Raw genomic sequence first — 23,818 nt, 5'->3', positions numbered from 1 at the left:
GTAAGTCAGAAAGAGGAAAACAAATGCCATATGCTAACACATATATGGAATCTAAAAAAAAAATTGGTACCGATGAACCTAGTTGCAAGGCAGGAATAAAAGATGTAGACATAGAGAATGGACTTGAGGATCCGGGATGGGAGGGGGAGGCTGGGGTGAAGTGAGAGTAGCATCGACATATGTACACTACCGATGTAAAATAGTTAGCTAGTGGGAAGCAGCAGCATAGCACAGGGAGATCAGCTTGATGCTTTGCCATGACCTAGAGGGGTGGGATAGGGAGGGTGGGAGGGAGGCTCTAGAGGGAGGGGATATGGGGACATATGTATGCATATGGCTGATTCACCTTGGTGTACAACAGAAACTAACACAGTATTGTGAAACAATTATACTCCAATAAAGATCTGTTTTTTAAAAAAAATTCTTTTATCCCAAGCAATTAGGAGTTACCTTTCCAATGGAATTGGGGGTGACACTGACTGGAAATCTGGCTATGGAAGCACCCCAGTCCAGAATGCCAGTGCCACCAGGGGAGTCTCAAGTGGCTTGTGTTCAAAGACCACAATCCCCAACTCTCATGTCTCACGCGTCTGCAACCCTTACCCACTTGAGAAGATTCATCTAACCTATATTCTGCCTGAATCTCCTCTGAATTCTTTTCCAGTTCTTCCTATACATCAGGCCCTCAGCTCTTAGGGATGCCTGAGTGGTCCAGAGTTGGATCCTGCATAATATTGTCTCATATTCTCATGTATCATCTGGCTGCCAGTTACAATTCTATAGATATTCTCATGACACGACATCCCTGCCCCACAGCGCCTGAGTTTACCTGTATTCCCAGTTCAAGAACTAACTGAATCTGACTGGCACACTTTTGAATTCTAATTCTAGATTCCTAGGAGAAAAAATATGAGTGATCCAGCTTTGGTCAGGTGTCTGCCGTTGGTGATCATGGCCTGCCATCAGGGTTCTGCAGTAGAAACTTGGCCCTAGGTATCCACTGTTGTGGAGTGGGATAGGGGACAGTTCTCAGAGAAGAGAGAGAGTGAACTGAAGGGGTCAGAGGAAAGAGCTTGTTCGGGTAGTGTCTTCGTATTGGAGGAAAATAACTTAAAAGGGCCCAAACTGGCCAAGACTGAAAGTTGAAGTCCTTTGTAAGAGGAGCAGCTTTTGACAGGATCACAGAGACCAGGATCCTCAGAGCCGCCTCAGCTGCAGAGGCAATCCTTTTTTGCAAGCCTTGATTCATCTTTTTCCAATCTCTCCTCCAAGCTATTTGATGCACCACTGGCATCCATTCAACTTTCCAAAAAATAGCAGTTTGTATTCCTCTGGCTTAAAAATTTCCATAGCTTTTGGTGTCTGCAGAATAAACTTTATTGTGATTCATGAGACTCTATAATCTTGCCCCAACCACTTTTCAGCCTTACCCCATCACTGCAACCTCTTGCGAGCCATGGCTCTGTCCATGCACCTCCAGGACAGCACCGAGGCCACCAGGCTGTGATGGCTCCTCCAAAAAGAACTTCTTAAGAACAAAAGTCCGTTCACCTGTTTTTCCTATCCCTATCACCCCTCAGAATGTGAAAAAAATTCATATCTTTACATCATTTTCTAGTTCACAAAGGCTTTCACAGACATTCGGGGAAGTCATTGTCCCCCAAACCTTGTGAGGCAGGTATCATTATCCCATTTTAGAGATGAGGACATTAAGGATGGAAGGGTGAGGGGCTGACATTTACTGATAATCTGCTGTATGCCAGACACAGGTACTAAGTGTTTTCACACCTGTTGCCTGATTCAGTTCTCAGAACAACCTTGACAGCTATCCCCATCTTACAGGCTCAAGTCAGTTAACTTGCTCGAGATTATACCTCCTCATACATTTTAGAGTGCAAGATATGAGCCCTGGGGCTTCCCTGGTGGCGCAGTGGTTGAGAGTCCGCCTGCCGATGCAGCGGGCACGGGTTCGTGCCCCGGTCCGGGAGGATCCCACATGCTGCGGAGCGGCTGGGCCCGTGAGCCATGGCCGCTGGGCCTGCGTGTCCGGAGCCTGTGCTCCGCCACGGGAGAGGCCACAGCAGTGACAGGCCCACGTACCGCAAAAAAAAAAAAAAAAAAAAAGATATGAGCCCTGGTTGTGTCTGGCTCCTGAACCTGTGGTTTTTGCATTATCCTGCAGTGCCTCTCCTGGGGCTGACATTCACTACATGCCTACTTACTGTTGGTTGGAGAAATGAATGACTTACCCAACTTTTGTTTCCTGTCACTGGGGTCAAACACGCCAAGCACTCAGGCAGGCACCTGCAGCTGTCACAAGCGCAGGGCTTTGGGCTGGGGGTCTAATGAGCCCTGCTGCTTTCAGCCCAGTTAGTAACTTTCTTTCTAGTGCTTGTGCTGAGAGAAAGCGTTACCAGTTCTATCCACTATGCCCACACCTGTGGCATTTTCTAAAGAATAATTCTTGGTGTGAAGAGGCGAACCTTTTCAGGCCCTGGGTCCAGCCCTCCCACTGGCCCTGGGGAACAGCAGTTAGTAACCCAGTAAATATTTGTCAATGGCAAAAAACAAAGAAAGGTAGAATGAATAAAGGATTGGCAAGTCTTCAGTTTCTGCTGTGTTCTACTAGGAAGGCATCATTGCTGATCAGAGTGGGAGCTGGAGTCTTTGCGAGGCTGGGAGCGAAGGGGTTCATAACTCTGCCATTGTGAAATTGATTGGACCCAAGACCAGTATGAAAGTTCCTTGTCTGAAGGGAATAATCCTTAAATCCCCTGCATGGTTTAAATGTAATTTGTGTCATTGTGAAGGAGTACTGGCAAGGCAGGCGAATTCATTAGGCTAAATTGGGTTCGCTATGCTCGACAGTAACGTTTCCGAAGATGAAGTTCAACCTTTGCTGGAGAGCTCAGACAAATGAGTTTCTTAATAGCTAGCCCACTTAGTCTGAGCGTCTTCGGAAGCTTAATGTTTTTAATGCTTCTTCTTTTTTACCACACTTCACAGTCCATCTAACATTGCTGCTTCTGGTAATATTTTTATGTGGGGTTGAATTCTATAGTGTCCATAAAATTATGACCCAGGCCCATCTTTAGAACAGAAGCTTTTCTAGGGCAAGGATTATATCTTTTTGGTTTAGTTTTGCATGTTGACAAACACCATGCTGACACGTGTAGTTGGTGAAAACATTGCTCTTCATTTTGGGGTACAGAACTCTCTCCTTCGGAGCCTTAGATTTGATGTGCACTTAAATTGCTGGATATTCATTGGCACGTGCAGGGGCCATGAGAGATGAGGTCTTTTCCAGTCCATGCCTCGCCGTAAAGCTGGCTCACAGACAGTGAAGTAAAAAAGTGTACGTGCCCACACGGACATTCCCATCCAGGAAGGGGGCGCTGGGTTCACCTAGTGACCTGATTCCCCAGGTTTCACAGGTAGGACTTCCCGGTGCTCAAACACTGCTGTCTATTTCCATTTGTGTTCAATAATGTTTTAAATATGAAGATGTTCCACTGGGGAGCTATATTTAAAAACCTTGGAAGTGAGAGGCCATCAAATAATGAACCCCAAAGTGGCATATCAGCTATTTGGAGAGTGAGGAGTAGAAGACCACCAGCATTATTGTTTGCAATGATTCTTCTAAACTACTTTAGAATATATATTTTTTAACCTTTAAGAATCAGAATACTTACGTTTGGAATACTTTCTGTATCAGTCAGTTTTTAGGTGGTTAGAAACTGGTACTAGGCCTAGGAACAGGCCTAATCCTGGAGAAGTGTAGCTCTTACGACACTTTCAATGTGAAAAATATTTTTAGAAACAAATTTTAGTCCATATGAAAACACACTGCTAAGCTGAGGTGTTCTAGTATATGATGTGGCCACTGTCTTTAAAAAAAACAAACAAGCATTTGCCATCCTTTGAAATAACACCTGTTGGATCTTATGCTGCAAACAAACCCATTTTGATGCTTGTGGGGTTTTTTTGTGTTGAACATCTATCGATTTTGAATTTTCATAGTTATGCCTTGATTCTTCATCATTTCTCATTTTACGAAATTGATTTGCATTGACCATAAACTGTAAATAAAATAAGTGAATGTGTGGGAAAAGCCCCCAACAAAACATTACTCTTCTAGTTCTGGCTTCAGAAAGAGCTTCGAGAGAGAGCGGTCGATCACCAGCAGAGAACATGCTGGAAAGTGTGGGCAGAGAAGCTTTAGTGGGGATATTGGAGCCCCTTTTCAACGAAGTGTCCCTGAATCTGTGCTGGGCTTTCAAGACCTTGTTAAGGACACTACCAATTACATGGTTGGTTGCTCTGTTATTCCCAATGAAAAGACTGTTGAGTTGATATTTCATGAATGCGGATCTATTATTAAATATGTCAAGACACACAGACTGGCATAATTTGCGAGCCTATCTAAAACCAGAGAAAAATGGCCACGGAACTTAATAAATATGAATTTAAAAAATGCATTTGTAGTAAGTTGAAAAACATTGGGTGTGTAAACTACTGTTCATAAAGGAAGCTTACTTCCTAAGAATTTTGGTTTTAAACTTGAAATAAGAGGGAAAAATAAGCTATAAAAAGCAATTGTCTTTTGGCTGACTGGTTTTCAGCTTAATAGACGTGTCTTGTGAATTGTTATAATGTTATGTCTCGAGGTCCTCTTTTCAGGTGGGCCAGCCCCGTTTGCCATTTGAAGGAGACTAGGCTTCCTTGGTAGTGGCCTGCTTTCTGCTCATGAGCCCGTTAGCTCTCCTGGTCCAGTATGTGTAGCCCCTGGAGCACAGAGACATTCTTGCCTCACAGAGGGCAGTCTCCTGCTCTCAGGGCCTGTCTGCTTTTGGAACTGGCTTGACAAATTATTAGAAAAATACTCAGAATTTGTTTCTCAAGAGATTACTACTTTTCCCTTGAAAACCTGACTTTTATGCGCACATCAAACTCCCCAGACATGTGGCGTAACTAGTCTTGATTTACTTTTTAAGCCTTGTTAACAAGTTCACCAAAACCTTGACAATGGAGCTTCATAATTGACAACTTTTGCTGAACCAGATAAAGAACACAACATGTATGTACCGAAATAGATTATTAATAAAATCTCAGGGATCAAATGGGATGAGGTAGAACGTTTTTAAACATCTTAGGTTCTTCAAATGCAAAGGACTTAAACTGCTTCACTAAAAATGTTTTCTTAAAAGTCAAGTCTACTTAAAACTGAGAATATGAATATACACATTTTAATCTTATGTTCATATTATTTTTCCAAATAATAACTTGATCAAGCCTCATGCATTCAGAAAAACTTACGTCCCTCTCCCCCTACCACACACACACTATTCCGCTTATGTTTTCAAGGATGTGGTGCATCTTCATCCCTACTTTTCTATAAGTTCAAGGGAATGACCAAGCTGTTGGTCATTCAGGGCATATTTGTGAATCTGTTCTTCTAGAACTGAATACTTTCTTGTTAAATCTTTGGTGGCCAGTGAATAAATCTGTTCTGTTAGATGCTTTTTTTCCCTTCTAACTGGGATTGCATGTGGGAAGTAAAAAAAAAATCACTTGAGTATCAAATACTTAAGTATCAAAAATGACAGTGATGAAAGGAAACCAGAGGTAACTGAGATCCTTCACTTCCATTTTAAGATTGACCTTTAACTTGTGAGATGGCCTGGAACAACTTTAGCTGCAGATGGCCTTCTCAGTGATGCCTGCCCAGAGAGGCTCTGTTTTAAGGGGTATCGGTAGCAGAGAGCCTGGTGGGAGCCACACCAGGGTGTCTTGTTAATGATCCTGCCTCTTAGGACTGCACTTGCTCCGTCTTTGTCTGGCTCTGAGAGTGGAGTCTGGAGGCCACCTGGTGTTTGTAACTGAAGTCTGCTGCATGCAACACCCTCTGGACCCATCTCCACCCTAACAGGGAAACGAGGCAAAAATAATTGAAGGGTATTTGGCTTGGTTATGTGGGCAGACTGTCCTCATCAAAACAACTTTGAAGATCTGTGGATGTGGGTGGGTGTTTGGTCTGTAACTTTTTCACACGGGGTGACGACAACAGGAATTAACTCTGCTTTGTCATTGAGAGTGATCTTCCAGGCAAGACCTCTATTTTAGTTACTCGGCCAACACTGTTGCAGCTTCAGTTTGGACAGACTATTTGGGGGACCCTTGGCTGCTTTCTGGACACCCTCGCTGAGCCAACTGGTGGAAGTGAAAGATGAGTGATCCTGATGAATGGATTTCCGGGAAATACAGAAAAATGGAAGAAGGTCCTCTCCCTCTGTTGACTTTTGCTACAGCTCCCTACTACGACCAGAAACCAGGAACTAGTGGATTACGGAAGAAAACCTATTATTTCGAGGCAAAGCCATGCTATCTGGAGAATTTCATCCAGAGTGTATTCTTTTCCATAGACCTAAAAGATCGCCAGGGATCCTCACTGGTGGTTGGTGGAGATGGGCGGTATTTTAATAAATCAGCAATAGAGACAATAGTGCAGATGGCAGCTGCCAATGGGGTTGGTATACGATAAGTATTGCTATGCTTCTGGCTCTCCACATGACCTCTTAATTTTGCAGAAATATACACAAGTACAAAGATTTGTATATTGTAAACACCTCAATGCTACTAGCATCCAATTAAGTTTCATTGTGACTTCAGAGATTGTATATTGTGATATTACCCCTGAAATTACATTAGTCACATTGGGATATGGGAATGTAAGCTTAATTTCTTATGTTGTGCTCTGTGCCTGTTGCTTGAAAAAGTACCTGTTGCTTTTAGACATTCAAAGCGTACCCCAGGCTTAAGCTGTCTTATCTACATTCAACTAGTTTTGAGGGACACTCTGTCCTGTGTATGAGGCTCTAATGAGCAGCGGAGAGAAGAAGATTTTGTTTTCTTTCAATGGCTTCCTTGTTGAAGTTCAGTCACTTGTCAAACAGGGAAACAAAAGCCAGGGCACGCTGTTATTTGTGGATCCCGGTAGTTGTGCAGAAACGCTAGGAGGGAATTGGAAAATGTTAGGTGTGAGCTTTCCAAGAGGACCTGTTACAGGGGAACCCACTTATAATGACCTTGAACACAAAGAAGCCCTGTGTGTGGTGAATTTGTGCAGCAGGGTAGAGATAATAACTCCTGTAAGACTATAATATATGAAGGCTCTGCTAAAGCTCTGCATCGTGAAAAACTGTGTTGCCTGAATTAACCAAATCAGAAGGAATCTTGCACCAGGAAGCATTGATCTTGATAATCTAACAATTTGCACAGCCTTACTGATTTACAGGAAGGCAGGCATCAGGACACTGGTGTTTTTGCTCTGCAAATTCCTCTGTGGGACCAAAAATATATTTTTAGATTTTAGATTACACTTAGCAATAATTTGGAGCACACAGTCCTTCAGTACTTATAAATTTTAAAAATCTGTTTTATTTCCTTTCTGGAAGCAATTCTGATTCTGAGAACATAAAAATTTAGCATTGTAGCCAAATGTGTTGGGCATTCATTTTCAGTCTGTTTTAACAACACACTAAGAAGGTGTGATTACAAAAGCCAAATTAAAAAAAAAGCATACGTTATCAAATTTAGAAGAGTTTGTAGATCCTACTGTTTATGTGAGGTTTCCTTTACACCCAGTTTCAGAATGTGAATGCCTCTCATGTAAAATTTGCTGATAAAGTACTCAAATATGAAATTATGACACATACACATTTTTAAGATAAAATGTGACATGCTGTCAATTTGAGGAGAGCTGCAAAGGGAACGACCGGTATTAAGATGCTTTTAATCTTTTGGGGGAGAACGAATGGAACATTATTTCTCCGAATATATCTAGATTGTTGAGTGGATCTGGTACACTGTCCCCTTTGCTGTGATATATTTGGCTTCATTTCATTTTTGTGCAAAGCAGAAGGATGTGGAAGATGTGGTAGGAATGTGTAATTCAGGCAGACGCTATAGACTTTCTCAGATTTACCATCTGAAGGTTTGCTAAATAATGCAATCAAGTGATAATACTTGACTAAATATGGTAACTGCCTATTTGTTAGAGCTGTGACAGCCCCAGCAATATTTCCAAGTCTTTCCAAGGACATTCCTCATTAAAAATAATGTTGCATTTAAACGTCACACTACCCAGCTGACTTACATAAAACGTTTAGTGGACCCATAAAGCACTTTCATCTGATAAAACCTATCAAATCCTATATAGTTTGATTTCTTTTTCTAGCGTATCCTAAATTCTGACTATTTTAACATCCCTTTGCTCGTGGGCAGAACTTTAGGGAGGCAATCTAAAGGGAAGAAAATTTATTGCCACAGATTTTGGTAGAAGTCAATGTTCCTTCCTCAGCTTTGTCAATACCCACTCCACCCAGGAGCCGATTCTAGGAGAGCTTCTCAGCCTAGTGAGCTACATGGAGATCATTTCATTTCTCCCCTTTAGTACAGTTTTATCTGGTACATTTACAGATAATGGAATACAGTCTGCCTTTGTTTTTATTTGCACAGAGCTGTCTGCATTTACAGGCAATTTTAATGTACAAAATAAAACATTGGTGGGGCCCCGTTTATAGTACGGGTATGTCATTCAGTCCCCCGAGCTTTAAACCTAGAGATAATTTTAGAAATGAGAATAGAGCCTGTGTGTATGACTGGCAGAGCAAAGAAAATGGAACTTGTTTTTTTGTTTGTTTTTGTGTGAAACATAAAACACCAGGCCCTATTTTCAATTAAAAGGAATATTTTAAAGTTTGCTCCCTGTCATGGTTAACTATCAAATGTGGGGTTGGGGGGAGAGTGAGGTATCCAGCTTGGCAGCAGGACGTGAGTCTTACGGAAGGGAGTAGAGGGCCAGGAGGAAGGGCAGGAAAGGCTGCTTGGTGAAGGACTCTCAGTGTGGCATGAAGGGGTATCTCTAAGTTGGTAGACACTTGGGACCCAGGGAAGGTTTTTTTTTTTTAATTTTCTTTTTTGTGGTAGAATATACCTAACAAAATTTGCTGTTTTAACCATTTTTAAGTGTACAATTCATTGGTATTCATTACATTCACAATGTTCTGCAACCATCACCACTATCTAGTTCCAGAACCTTTTCATCATCTCATCCAAAACTCTGTACCCACGAAACAAGAAGTCCCCATTCTCTTCTCCCCTCAGCCCCTGGCAACTTTGGTTTTACTTTCTGTGAATTTGCCTGTTCTGTGTCCTTCATATAAGTGGAACCATACAATACTTGCCCTTTTGTGTCTGGCTTATTTTACTTAGTATAATGTTTTCAAGGTACATCCATATTGTAGCATGTATCAGATTTCCTTCCTTTCTGAGGCTGAATAATATTCCATTGTATGTGTATGCCACATTTTGTTTATCCATTCATCTTTTAACGGACATTTGGGTTGTTTCCACTTTTGGCTATTGTGTATAATGCTGCTGTGAACATGGGTGTGCAAATATCTGTTTAAGTCCCTGCTTTCTTTTTGTGTCTATACCTAGAAGTGGAATTTCTGGATCATATGGTACAGGGAAGGTTTTTGAGTAGGGGAGGGACACAGTTAGAACTATGGTTTAGAAAGATGAACTAAGTGGGCCTGAGTAGGTCAGATAGATTCAGCCAGGGTAGGGCAAGGGAGGTACAGGTGGGAGAGAGGCAGGGGAGGTTGAGTCAGGAGCTGTTACAATGCTCCAGACATCCTTAAGGGGAGGAAGGTAATAGAGTAATTTCTCCCCAATATCAGGTTGAGGATTAATATTGCTGAGGATAATTCGTGGAAAAGAGTCTGCTCTGGAAGGGAATATTTTGGCCAGCTGTACCTATTCTTGGGCTCAGGAGAAGGAACCTACCGTGGACTTCCCTTGCTTCTCTTGACTTACTCTCTTACTCTTACCTTCTGGTATAGTCCTCTCAGTCTTGGACCATTCCTGACAGCAGATTTCACCGTAAGGAATGGTAGAATTAAGTGGTGACTTGGGTGGCATAGCTTAATATTCATTTATCAGTTTCCCCTTCCACATTAAGAACATACAGAATCCAAGTAAAAGTCAGCGTGCTTGATGGGGAAACACTGTTTCCAGATAACTCCACCAGCCACTCTGGCTAATTAAACTGCCATCTGTAAGCTCCTCTCATCGAAATTATGGAACTGCTCAGCCATAGGCTTTTATTTTCATCAGAACCACACCCGGAAACTGCTGGAAGGGTGAGATGTTACCATTACCACTGTATTGAGTCAGGGAGCTACCACTTCCTGAGGGAGGCAGAACGTAAGAAATATATTAGGATAACAGAAATTGTTCAGAGAGAGACACATGAGAGCCAAGTTGTGCCTGCAATGAAGTGGCTGCCTCCTGAGAGGTGGGTGGTAGTGGAGAGGGTTAATTATAAGGCAGTCGAGCCGTTAGTGACCTGCGGGAAGGTGGCAAAGCTAACAGTCCCAGAAAAAACTTCCCCAGGGAATCCAGGTATCTCACTGGCATTTTCAACATTAGAAATGCATCTTCCACCATCAAGTCATTTCTTCAACCATGTTTATCTTGGGTGGGGCAAGAAGAAATAACAACTGGAAAACTTAAAAACATCCTCGTCCCTTCCTTCTTTCAGAGGGGAGAATGGAGAAAGGGCACAAACTCCTTGTTTTTTAAATCTTTTCATGTAGCAGTCACATCTTCTCTAGTCAGAGGAACGGACAGAACTTCTTCCTTCTTTTCCAACTTGCGTCGTGTTGAAACAGATATAAATTACTCTCATTTTAGCAAAGGAGCTGAGCTGATACCATCTGTGAGAGATATGGGAAGGTGAGTTAAGAACGCAACAGAAGTACCACCTGTAGCTCTTTCATGTAGGTGTTCTGGCTGGTTTACCCAGTAACACTCCCAGCATTCCCTGCCTTAGGCCCAGGAGGTAGCTCAGGTACACCCTAACATGGGTAGGTGTGTCCTGCTTTGAGGAACCCCCAAATCCAAGCTTGACTGGAAACATAAATTTATGAGATACATTTTGTAACATTTCTTCATGTAAAGTTTGCCCCTTTTACTTTGTCAGATATTTTAGTTTACAGAAGCCTTGTGTTTGGGTTAGAATTCCTTTAACTAGTTAAATTTATATTCTTTTTCCCAATGTGGATTGAAAGTATGATTATAGTGGATAAAAATGTGGGTTTTCTCACAAATTTTTAATGTATCCAAATTATGAACCTAGTCTGGAAAGGCTGTGTTTTGTTTTCTTGCCAAAGCCTTACAGCGTCCCTGGATCATACACTACAAAGTCCCAAAAAGCTATCTGAAGGAATGGCTTTGTTCAGCAATGCTGGTTCTACTTCAGTAATAATATTACTCAACAACAGCAATAAAATACTCTACTTCGATATAATAATACTATTAATCCAAGCTGTTAGATGTTCATTAAAGGACATCTTTTCTTGTCCAGTAGAATATTTCTTTGTCCATCTGGCTGTTCTGGCATTTCTGTGCAGTAGCTCTGGATTTATTAACATTAAAGTGTGTGTTCTGGATTTCTTCTCCTAGATTGGTCGCTTGGTTATTGGACAGAATGGAATCCTCTCCACCCCTGCTGTATCCTGCATCATTAGAAAGATCAAAGCCATTGGTGGGATCATTCTGACAGCCAGCCACAACCCAGGAGGACCCAATGGAGATTTTGGAATCAAATTCAATATTTCCAATGGAGGTGAGTTTGCTGTCATTTTGAGTATAGCCAATTTTATGTTCTGTAGGACACACTGATGACCAAGGCCTTGGGAGGTCAGGGTTCCCGTTCTGATCCTTAGCAAGGGAGCTTTTTGTTTCCTTTTGGTGAAAATGAGATGCTTCTCATTTTGCTGTACCTGAGGATGAGGAGCCGTGCATGAATGATCATTAACATAATATTTCCTTTTAGAAAATTCCGACACTTTGCTGCTTGAATGGTGGCATGGCAGATGTGCTAGTAAGGAGGAGTTGATGAGCTTTGTGCCCTTTGTATTTCCATGTCAACTGTACAAAATGACCCACTGTTTGCTGTTTGATTTCCAGGTCCTGCCCCGGAAGCAATAACTGATAAAATTTTCCAAATCAGCAAGACAATCGAAGACTATGCAATTTGTCCTGACCTGCATGTAGACCTTGGGGTTCTGGGAAAGCAGCAGTTTGACCTGGAAAACAAGTTCAAACCCTTCACAGGCATGTTTACTCTTCTCCTCTGTTGCCCACTCCTAGTTCCAATTTGAGGGATTTGCCTTTCAAGGTTTTAATAACATGGGTCTTTATCTTTGGAAAGATTGTGGTCACCAAGCTTTGCATGCATTAATTAGCAGGTCTGGAAGTCTAGAGACCTGGGCTCTTTGGGCCCTGCTGGGGATCAGCTGTGTGACCTTGGGTGAGTTGTTTCCAAATCTCTCGGCTTCAGTTTCCATACCTATAAAATGAACAGCCTTGAGGAGAAGACCTGTAAGGTCATGTTCATAGCTATCCTTTATTGAGCTTTTATTATGTGCCAAGCTCTTCACATGCATTATCTCATTTTATTCTTACAGTAGCCCTGTGAGGGCAGCACTGTCAGTATTCACTTTTTCCAGATGAGGAAACAAAGGCTGAGAGAGCTTAAGTAACAGGCTCCAAGTCACATAGTCAGTGAGTGGTAAGCCAGGACTCAGACACAGGTGTGAATGATTCCAAAGCCTGGGCTTTGATTTCCTTTTCAGTAAAATCAACTTAGACCGTTTTGGGGGCTACATTGAAACTCCCTGTGTAGCAGCTGTGGTAAACATTTTGTTGTTGAATGCCAAGTTTTGACAATAATTGATGGAATAAATGTTTATAAAATTATTCATATTAATAAACGAGGATGAGGTGGGTTAGCAATGTGACTTGCATTTCAACTTTGCTCTAACATGTATTCTTTCCTCTGGGCTGCAAGTTTATGGGAGGCATTTTTTTGTTTGAACCTACCCATAAGGAGCTGACAGTTGCATCCCAACAAAGAGGAAGGGGTGCTTTGGTACATTCTGAAGACATTCTTAGGGTTTAGAAAACACCAGTAGAGAATTTCTTAAACACTTCATGTTTTGAAAATGTTCAGACCCGTGAAAATTCAACAAGAACAATGCTTAGTTCTTACATTTGTTTTATTCCTTTAGCAGTGCATGTGAAAAGTGATTCATTAAAAATTATTTTCTCTGGGGCTTCCCTGGTGGCGCAGTGGTTGAGAGTCCGCCTGCCGATGCAGGGGACACGGGTTCGTGCCCCGGTCCGGGAGGATCCCACATGCCGCGGAGCGGCTGGGCCCGTGAGCCATGGCCGCTGAGCCTGCGCGTCCGGAGCCTGTGCTCCGCAACGGGAGAGGCCACAACAGTGAGAGGCCTGCGTACCGCAAAAAAAAAAAAAAAAAAAAATTATTTTCTCTGCTTTTTACTAATATGTCTTGATGGCAAGGGGCCTGGAAAAAGTAAAATAAAGTAAGATGTTACATTTTCTGTTATTTTTTGACACCAAAATACCCTTCTCATGGAGACTGATAGGGAATCAACGTGGCAGCAGAACAGAGTTTAGTATCAGGCAAAACTCTGTCAAAATTCCCCTCTGTGCCCCATCCCAGGTGTGTGGGCAAGTTACTTAATCTTTCAGAACTTGAACTTGCTCATCTATAAAATAGAACTGATAACATTTGCCTCTCAGGAAATTTGTTAGCATCGAATAAGAGATCATGTAACGGGGCCCTGGCACATTGGAGCTGCTCCGTAAATGTCCTTTTAAAATAGCAATTGCACGTTTACAGCAATATGATCATTTCAGAGGAGAATATTTCTAAATGTGTTTAGTTCCTCCATCTTTAATGTTGCTTGTTCTCACAGTGGAAATTGTGGATTCGGTGGAAGCTTATGCTACGATGCTGAGAAGCATCTTTGATTTCAATGCACTGAAAGAACTGCTTTCTGGTCCAAACCGACTAAAGATCCGTATAGACGCCATGCATGGAGGTATGGAGCCATTTGTTTTCTGTTCCCTTCCCTCAAAGACATGAAGCAGCTCTCGACTTTGTGTATTATGATGCTTTAATAAACCTTTTCTTAGGACTCTCTCTGTTGGACGGTTTTTAAACAGTTACGTTGCAAAAATTTCAGAGTAATATTCACGCAGATAAAAATCTAATTGTATGCAGGAAAAATTCCTAATGGTAAGGTAGTGTGAAGGTCAGCGTTTCCACATTAAGCATCAGGTTTTGAGTAACAGGCAACTATTTTTGTGTACTCTCCCTCCCCCTCAGAAGATGCCTTACATTCTTCTTAAATGCCCCCATCTATTTCCGAGCTGGCCTGTGGTTTGCTAGATATGATAAACGTGCTTCTGACCCCACACCCCACTTGCCTGCTCCCACATAAGCCTTTACTTAGAAGATGACCAGAGCAGGCTGAGGATTAAATTCAGGAACAACAGGATGTATGTCTCTCCCTCTTCTTCCTCTGTGGGTTGTGTGGCCAGGTCAGTAGAGAGAGCAGCTGTCACCGAACCAGAACCATGAGGTTCTCTTGCATGTAGGGAATTCCTGAGCACTTGAGTTTATTTGTTTTGTAATAATTTACAATTTTAGACTCTTTGAGTCACGGGGATTTTCCCTGGTGTTGGAATCCATCTGCCTGCCTGGTTGTGGAAGACTTTCTGCCTGTGCTTGAACCCTTTCCATGATGCTGTCAGGGCCTTCTGTTACACTGCAAAACCACAGTTAGAAAACTTCTCCTGGTGGGCTGAAATCTTCTGTCTCTGGAACTTCTCCCATTGGGTCCTAACTTGCCTCTGGAGTCCCACAGAATGAGTCTCCTTCTTGATTCAGACAAAGGCTATTCTGACTTTTCAAAGCATTCAACAGACATGTATTGAGTAGCTACTACATGTATGCTTGGGGGTAGGCAGGGGTTCAGTAGAGACTCTCTTCAAAGAGCTCTGCGATGCTTGGAGAGATGAGGTAGGTAAGAAACCAACCATTGCCAGGCCAGCAAAATGAGGGTTAGGTAGAATTTCAAGTATTCTCCTTGGGGCGTGGAAGAAGGCATAGTTTGACCAAAGGTATCAAGAAAGGTTTCCTGGAAAAAGTGGCAACCAACTCATCTTTTATGAAAGAAAGACGTAGGGTGGTGGAGAGTCAAGTGATGGTCATTCCCAGCTGAGGCAGTTAGCTGTAGCAAATGCATGAAAGCGTAAAGATAGAAGTCACGTTAGGGGAATAAGCAGAAGCCTGGGCTGGCTTGGGAACGGAGGCTGTGATGAGGTATTTGCTAGTCGCTGCTGGTCATGAAGCTGACCTCTTTCTCCAGGCCTTTAAGTTGTTCCTCGAAAGCCTCAGTTGCTATACCCCTCACAGCCCTGGCTGCCTCGGCCTCATTCTGTGGTGTGTCCGTAGCCTCCTTAACGGGAGGCCCCTAATGGGAGACACGTATTCTATACTGTTCTGACCTCTGTCGCATATATTGGTGTCGGTACCTTCCTTGGTGAAAAAACATTCTCAGCATTTTAGGGATGAACATTCTTGATCGTTACACTAAGTATCACTGTAAAGTACGTGACTGGTTTTTCCTGTTGTTCATTGTTACTGTTTTTTGTTTGTTTGTCTGTATTCTTTTGATCAGTTTTTCGGATAGCTTGATAGAGGAGAAGGATTAGGGCTCTGAATCCTAGCTCCCACTCCTACTATCTGTGTAAGTCTGGGCAAATAGCTTCCTCTCAGAACCTCAGTTTTCTAATCTATAAATTGGAGGAAATAATCGTAATACAGAATTTATAAAATGTGTGCTGGTACTGTTCTCAGTGCCTCATATCTATTAACTCATTTAATTCTCACATCAACTATTATTATCCTCATTTTGCAGGTGGGGTAGGCGGAGGCACAGCAAAGAGATTACATAGCTTTCCCCAAATGGCACAGCCAATAATTGGCAGAGCTGAGATTTGAACCCAGACACTCTGATTCCAGAGTCCAGGTTCTTAAGCACTATGCTGTACCACCTCATGGGCCTTTTTTGAAGGACTGAGTGAGAAAACAGTTGAGAAGCACCTGACACAGGTGTGTAGCAGGGCCTTCATAATGGTTCGCTCCCTTCCCTTCCCCCACTCTTTCCTTCAACAAATGGCCTCACCCTTTCCAACCTAATCTCTCAATATTCCTGTTTGTAGAACTTTCTACTCCAGACTTATCTCCCCACAAGCCCTTGAATACAGTTTGCCTGTTCTCTTTGCCATTCTCCCTAGAACACCTCCACCTTATGTAGTAAGTCCTCACCTCCTGTAGTAAGTTTTATTTTCTGGTTCTTTATTTCACGCTCTGCATAGTTGTGGGACCGTATGTGAAGAAGATCCTCTGTGAAGAACTCGGAGCCCCCGCAAACTCAGCAGTTAACTGTGTTCCCCTGGAGGACTTTGGAGGCCACCACCCTGACCCCAACCTCACCTATGCCGCTGACCTGGTGGAGACTATGAAGACAGGAGAGCATGATTTTGGGGCTGCCTTTGATGGAGATGGGGTGGGTACGAGTGTTTTTAAGTGAACTCTGATGCAGGGCAGGCCTGATCCTAAAGACGGGGGAAAAAGCAGACTGCTTCTACCAGGCCCTGTGGGCCTAGGAGTGCCAGTCAACCTCCTTCATTGCACCTGGAGTCAGGGCTCAGTTATTAGAAGACCCTCTTGAACAGAATGAGTCCTTGAAATGGAACCCATGTGTTTAATGTCTGCTAGGAGGGGCAGGGTAATTGGGGCCTGGTTATGATGTCATGACTGGTGCTTCATGAACTAGTTGGGTTCTAGGTACCTGTCCTGAGGTAGGTTTTTGCTCTAAACAAGCAGCTAGCTACTTAATCTCTGGCAAGGGTCTTGGCCTTATAATATACCCACCTGTTCATTCACATTAGCTGAAAGATGAAACTATAATGAGAGAATTAGCATTTTATTCTTTAGCTACAATTAATATTTTAAATGAACACGCACTTTTATTTACATTGGTGAGCACATGACAGACGAGGAGGGAAACTGTCTTAGGTTTGTATACTTGATATCTCAGAGATAGTAAACACTACACATATTTACTTAGTCGAAAATATATTTTGGTGGTTGCTATTATTCTTTAACATCATCTGGAATTCCTTGTTTCCTAAAAATAGATATTCCAATATCAAAATTTGGAGAAATTAGAAGGGTCCCTAGCAGACATCATTTGCAATGCATCTTTCTGTGGCAGTGCATGATGGGAGTTTTTCCCTCCATACTCTCAGTTACTTGAGTACTTCCGGTATGTCAGGCACCAGGAGAGCAGTGAGGTGGCAGCATGTTCTGTTGGGTCCTGCACCACATGGAGGGCCCAAGATTTAGAAGCCTTTCCTTGAGGGAATCTGCTTTGTTCCTTGAAGGATGCCTGGTAGACCTACCAGACTCTAAAGAGCCCATATTTCCTCTCATTGTGATCTCTCCTCTCTTTTGGGAGAGAAGAGAGGTGATTAGTTTGGAAAAGGTCAGGGAGGTTACAGTCAGCTGGCCTCTGGAGGGAGAACAGAGGATTCGGCCCAGAAGGAGTTTGTGCCTGCACTTTAATTTAAAACAGTTTTGGCTCTTCGGCACGGAGGTGCCACTGGCCCAGTGGTACTGTACAGATCCATTAGGAATAAAATCCAGTGTTTAGAAGCCAGTATGAATAAATGTAGCATAGTTTTAAATTTTATAAAACCTCCATGTAAGATAGTTTGGTTTCTTCAGCACTTTGATTAAAAGATCTTCCTTTGAATTCCCCTTCTCCCAAAGGATCGAAACATGATTCTGGGCAAGCATGGGTTCTTTGTGAACCCTTCAGACTCTGTGGCTGTCATTGCTGCCAACATCTTCAGCATTCCATATTTCCAGCAAACCGGGGTCCGCGGCTTTGCACGCAGCATGCCCACCAGTGGTGCCCTGGACCGGTACGTCTCTCCATTCCCTTGGCTCCCGCCAGGCCCTTCACAATGCTGGGAACATCCTTCTTCCCTTTTCAGCTAGGGCATCTGATGCATAGTATGTGCTATGGAAGTGTTTATTTTATGAAGGAACGGATGAACTTTTTTCTGGATTGGTTGTCTCCCCTCTGTGCTCCCTTAGCACCCTGCATTTCTTCCATCCTGGCACTTATCACACTGTGTCCTGATAGCCTGTTTACTTGACTATCTGCCCTGTTAGACTAGAAACTTCTACAGAGAAAAGAATGTCTTATTCACTGTCCTAAACTCTTCCTGATCATGGTGTGCCACACACACACACACACACACACACACACACACACACACCATTTTTAAAAATGAATGATTGAATGTTAACGAATAAATGAATGGATAGCACTTCGTTGTAGTCAAGACATCATTCTAGAGACTCACTTTCCCTTAGCAGTGTACACAGAGTTTGGATGAAAGAGCAGTTGGATGTAAGATCAGTGTTTCAGCAGAACTTTCAAGAAACATCCCTCATCCAGCCCCCATCAGATGCCCATACACACACAAGCATAGTAAATGTTCATTTGTCCAAAATCTGAGTAAACGTAAAGCTAGAATAGTTAAAAAAAAGTGCATTCAGTTTTTGAGAAAGGCGGTACCAGTGACAGCAAACAGTTGATATCTCTGACTTGCTTATTTATTGATTGATAGCATTTCATCTCACTTGCAAAGGCTTTAGGGTAGCTTACGGGATCACATCTAAAACATCTGAAAAATATAAGTTATAAATGAGGACCAACCAGGGAGAGTATTAACTAGACCATGTTAGGTGTCCAATAACTGTTTCCTGAATGAATAGATAAAGAACAAGTGAACGAATAAAAGGTCGAGGCCAGGGAGGAAAGCAGAATGTATGTATCTAGGCGCTTACAATCATAATTAATATTAATTGAACATTACCTTTTGCTAGACACTAGATATGTTTTAAGTCATTTAATTCTCAGACCGACCCCATGAAGTAAATGCTATATTTAACTCCTCTTTACAGGTGGGAAAACAAAAGAACAAAGAAATTAACTAATTTGTCCAAGGTCACCCAGCTAGTCAATGATGGAGCAGAATTTGAACCCAGAACCTTTGCTCCCAACCACTGAGCTATACAGTAGTTTTCTATTTCATGTGTGTGTGTGTGTGTGTGTGTGTGTGTGTGTGTGTGTGTTATAGAACTAGTGCTGACTTCAGCTAACAAAGTAGTGGCTAATATTCATATAGTAGTTTGTAGTTGACACAGCGCCTTTTTACATTCACCATCTCAATTGATCCTCATAGCAGTCCTTATTTTAAAGAGGAGGAAACCAAAAGAGTAGTTAGCAGTCTTGCCCGGGACCCCACAGCTACATCAGAGCTAGAATTAGAACCTGGTACTTCTGCCTTCACATCCTCCATCCGAAGTCGTGAGCTGGTGTGTGGCCACGCTCTTGTACATTAGACTGATCAGGTCCTGAAATACCTTCTGTGTAATCCAAAACGGTTTAATTCCAAGTTCTGAAAAAATTGATAATCCACATATAGAATCACAATGGAAAATACCTCATTACCCAGAAAAAAGTTCATTGTACTTTCACAGGTTTCAAAATCGTAGATCTAATTTTCCTCAAATATTAGAATTGAAATATGATATTGTGTTGCTAGTGATAAGACAAGCATTTTGGAAAGCAAATCTCACTAAAAGAGTAAATGAATTGTAGGTAACTTTTCCTGTTCAAAGGGCAAGGGTTTAAAAAAACAGTCATTCAAAGGTTTCAAATAGGCTAAGGATAATATAGGGAGAGGTAAAAGATATATTGGAGGGGACAGGGGACCATGCATCAGTGTGGGTGCACATGGGAGACTGCACTGGGCACTGTCCTTGGGGGGCCTTCCAGAGAAATGAAAGGAGCACTGACTGGGCAGCTGGATAGCAGGCATTGGTCATCCTGGCCGTGTGACCTCGGGCTGATCACATAACATTCTGGGTCCTGTTTCCTTCTCAGTAAAATACTGACCTCCCAGACCCAATATTCTATGTCACTATGACTATAGGTGCATCAAAACATCACTCTTTTATTCACTATGGAATGGGTATAAATATTGTCTGTATCCAAAACATGTGGGTTTACATGGCCCCCCAAACAGCCTTGCCCATTTTGCCACTGTTGCTTCTTCTAAAATGTTAAACTCAGTGACCTGAATTAATTCTTTCTTCGTCCCCTTTTCCCCCCTCCGCTGACTCCACATATAATAGCACATTGTGTGCAAGTTTTCTCATATGATTTTTCACCAATCTTAGAATTATGTGTACCTCTGAGGAATACTAAACGGGACCCTTGATACAATAATGGTTGCTGTTTTCCATCCCTCACATGGCTATGCTAGCAGTCCTGCTGTGATGTAACTTTGATTTCATGCCTTTGAAGGGTGGCTAATGCTACAAAGATCACTTTGTATGAAACCCCAACTGGCTGGAAGTTTTTTGGGAATCTGATGGATGCAAGCAGACTGTCCCTTTGTGGGGAGGAGAGCTTCGGGACCGGTAAGTGTGCAGTCCTGAGCCACCGATTTCTTTCCTGTAAATGCTATTTGCAGTGAAAGAAAGCTTAGACTGCTAAAGGCAGCACTGAAATAGCAACAGTAGCTGATGTGTCCTAAATCAAGATACAGCTTATTTATAACAACCCTGATGGAGTGTACACATTTGAAAAGCAATGAGCACATTCTGCCAGGGAGGGCTAATTTTACTTTCAGAGGATCACATCTACTGAGGCAGGAAGTTTGATCCTTGAGTCTGTGGGGATTAAACAGTGATAAACACATTTTTCTTCCCTCGGTGGTCAAGGAAACCTTTATAAATGTTTTCATTTCTAAGAAGAAATATGGTGGAGTGAGTCAGTTTCTTGTTTTTATTTAAGAGAAGGTTTCACCACAGCATTACATCTTCCTCTTTAATAGGCACACATTTTCCTTAGCAACAGGTTGTGATTTATTAAGGTTAAGTGGAGGGAGACCATTAGGGTGGAACTAAGTTGCTAGGCGATCAAGAAGTTGACGACAAGGATCTATATGTAAATTGTGGTATGATGAAAGAGTAGAACATGGTACGCTTTGGGAGATGTCCCAAGACCCCTAGATCCCACTTTCTATGCTCTCTCTCCTCTTCTATGTCTGTCCAATAACGACCTGAATTCCCACCTCCATGACCTTTCCTGTAACCCATCCTACATCAGTCTCTTTCTTTTCTAAACATTCATTCAGGCGTGTGGCCCTTTCCCTCGTGTTGTCTCCAGCAGCCAGGTTACAAGGTACTTCAGTGGCCCTACTTCCTCTCCTCCTATTTCCTCTACCCAATATTTTGAAGTAAAAGGACCAGTCTTCTGGGTCCTTCAGTACTATTCTTCCATCCTTTAGCAAAGAAAAGGTCAAAATCTAGCATTCTATCAGCCTTGCCATTAAGTTGCAAGTCATGCTAGTTAAACAGAATAGAATGCTGATTTCTTTTCCTACAAGTCCTAGGGCAGGGTGGGTAGAATGAGCTGGTAAATTTGAGACACCCATTGACAAAATTCTAAGCAGTTTAATATCCTTGAGGGAGTGGCAATACTTCTTGGTAATGAATTGGCTTGATGGAATCGGAGAGTATTAAGAAAGATGGATGAGTCTGGGGGGTTGAACAATGTCTACAAAAAAGGCTACATGGTTTCCCAAGGTTCCAGGTCTTTGGTAAGAGGTAACAAGTCTACTGCTTAGTCCTTTCCTACCTCATAAAGTATGGATGGTGCCATGTTACTCCATGGGATACTAGATGAATACCCAATGGACCTATGAGGTGGTCTTCTCCCATGAAATCTCCTCAGTGTTATCCAGTGCAGACTTGGTGTCAATAAGTCTTCCCTATGGATGAAGCTGTCTTTGAAGGCAGGCACCGTGTCTAAACCTTTGGTTTCCTGACCCCATGTACCTATTTCAGTGCTGAGCCTAGCGAAAAGAGAAAAGTCTAGAACAGGTCTTTCCAGGGTGTTTGGATGTGTGGAAAGATACTAGTTCCATGAAAGGGTTCTGAGTTCAATACAGATTGGGAAACTTGGAATATACCTTTCTGTCTTGGATATTCATGATGATGTTATCATTTGAAGGTTCCAAAACATTCTGCTATAAGGCGTCCTGTTTGTACAGTTTTACCTAAGCATAGTTAACTGCGATATCTCTTTTTTGTGGTATATCTAGTAACGTATTGCCCCACAGACCCATGTGGGTAGCATTGGTCAAGGTGGGTCAGAGTCTTAGCTGCTCCTCCCTCGCATGACAGGCCTTCAAGATGCCAGAGGGCAGTTCTCAGGTCCTGTCTTCTCTGGCCACCCATCCCTAGTCCTCCAGTCATCCCCCACTTCACGTTGGTTATATACCCAGCATGAGTTTCTTGTTGCTTCCCTGTTCACCAACGCCCTTTGAAGAAGATCATTTCTAGAACTGAGCCCAAATCCTCCACGATTGACCTGACAAGTAAAGAGTAGATGGGATGACTATTTCTAGAAAACTGGACCCTGTAGTTTTCTTGATGTAACTTTCATTTATGTTAGCTTTTAGGACATTTCGTAATACTGTTTAGCCCATGTAATGTTGTAGATAATTAAACCCCCTTAAGCTTTTACTTAGGAACATTGGCCAAGAAAAGTCCCCATGTTACGTTTGTGGAACTGATTTCTTTGAATCCAAGTATTAGATTTTAAATTATTTCTTGTTAAAGCTTGTTCTTATTTGTTTACTTATTAACCCACTCATCAAATACTAAGTACCAACCATGGTTTTATCTTCCCTTTGATATCTTTTATATCAAAAGAGAGAATTCATCATAAGAACAATCCACAAACTCATTCTCTCTCTCTCTGAAAAAAAGACAATTGTTCTGCAATATTTCTGAGATACGCATTTAAAAAACCAGACTGCATAGCCATGGGTCTCCACTGCTAAGTGAGTGCAGCTGAACTTATTTAACTGAACTTCTGATCTCCTTATTTATAGAGGAGTTAATTTCCACCTACTATGTCCCTTGTTGGCAGATGCTTCCAGCGGTTCCTTTACAGAGCTTCTCTGTAAAGGAGAAGTGATTCTACAAGCTTTGAAAGATTTAAATTCTGTAGCTTAATTGAGTACAGGGTCATTTATGTGTGTATTTTTCTAGGCAAGAGCAGAGGCAATTTCTCAGGAAAGCCTTCCTAACCTCCCAGAGTGGGTCCAATCCCCTTATTATTGGACTTCATGGCACCGCATACTTCTTCCTTGCACGTATTACAGCTGTAACTTTACAATTATTTATGATTACTTGAATAACTTCTGTTGGTTCCACTAGATTGTAAGCTCCATGAGGACAGGAGTCACATCTGTCTTGTTCTCCGTCATATCCCCAGAGCCTCCTATAAATCCCAAAATGGACCAGGTGCTCAGCAAACACTTGTTGAATGAATGGGAGAACACGCTCTTTACTTGGCATCCTCCATTCAGACCAACAGAATCCTGCTGTTGGAAAGGAAAGAACTTTAAACGTTATCCGACATAATTTTCTGTGTGTTGCTGGAGTCATAAATAACCAGTCAGTGCTCTTCTGCTGAAACACCCACCTCCGTGGAGAATGCCCACCTCACCTCTGGCTGCAGTCTGGGACTCTTGTGGGGACTCAGCATCATTCCCTCTCCATAGTCCAGAGCTGAGGACCCAAGGTCTTTGTGAGATGAGATGACCTTTCATGAAAGAAAAGGAGAAGTTTACTGGCAAAGAGGTGCATAGGAGTCAGACTTCAGAACTGGCTCACCAAATAAAACAAACCACTAGCATTTAAAAGCACAAG

The 23,818-nt window shown here is 42.3% G+C and overlaps 1 protein-coding gene across 2 annotated transcripts in view; it reads left to right on the top strand.

The window, feature by feature from the left end:
• PGM1 (phosphoglucomutase 1) overlaps positions 1–23,818 on the top strand; it is a 58,430-nt gene that overhangs the window by 18,113 nt on the left and 16,499 nt on the right. Inside the window, exons 1-7 of one of the 2 annotated variants that reach the window (XM_082833546.1) lie at positions 6,027–6,526; positions 11,530–11,692; positions 12,037–12,183; positions 13,854–13,979; positions 16,324–16,514; positions 17,783–17,937; positions 20,397–20,512. In XM_082833546.1, coding sequence (XP_082689672.1) covers positions 6,227–6,526; positions 11,530–11,692; positions 12,037–12,183; positions 13,854–13,979; positions 16,324–16,514; positions 17,783–17,937; positions 20,397–20,512 — 1,198 coding nt within the window. In that variant the 5' untranslated portion in view covers positions 6,027–6,226. Of the gene's footprint in view, positions 1–6,026; positions 6,527–11,529; positions 11,693–12,036; positions 12,184–13,853; positions 13,980–16,323; positions 16,515–17,782; positions 17,938–20,396; positions 20,513–23,818 lie in introns of those variants that run through there. The other variant, XM_082833545.1, reaches the window with a different exon arrangement.

This window comes from Leucopleurus acutus, assembly GCF_964270905.1.
Source record: "Leucopleurus acutus genome assembly, chromosome: 2".
Taxonomy (NCBI): Eukaryota; Metazoa; Chordata; class Mammalia; order Artiodactyla; family Delphinidae; genus Leucopleurus; species Leucopleurus acutus.
The sequence above is the reverse complement of the archived record's forward strand: the minus strand, read 5'-3'. Positions and strand labels throughout refer to the sequence as shown.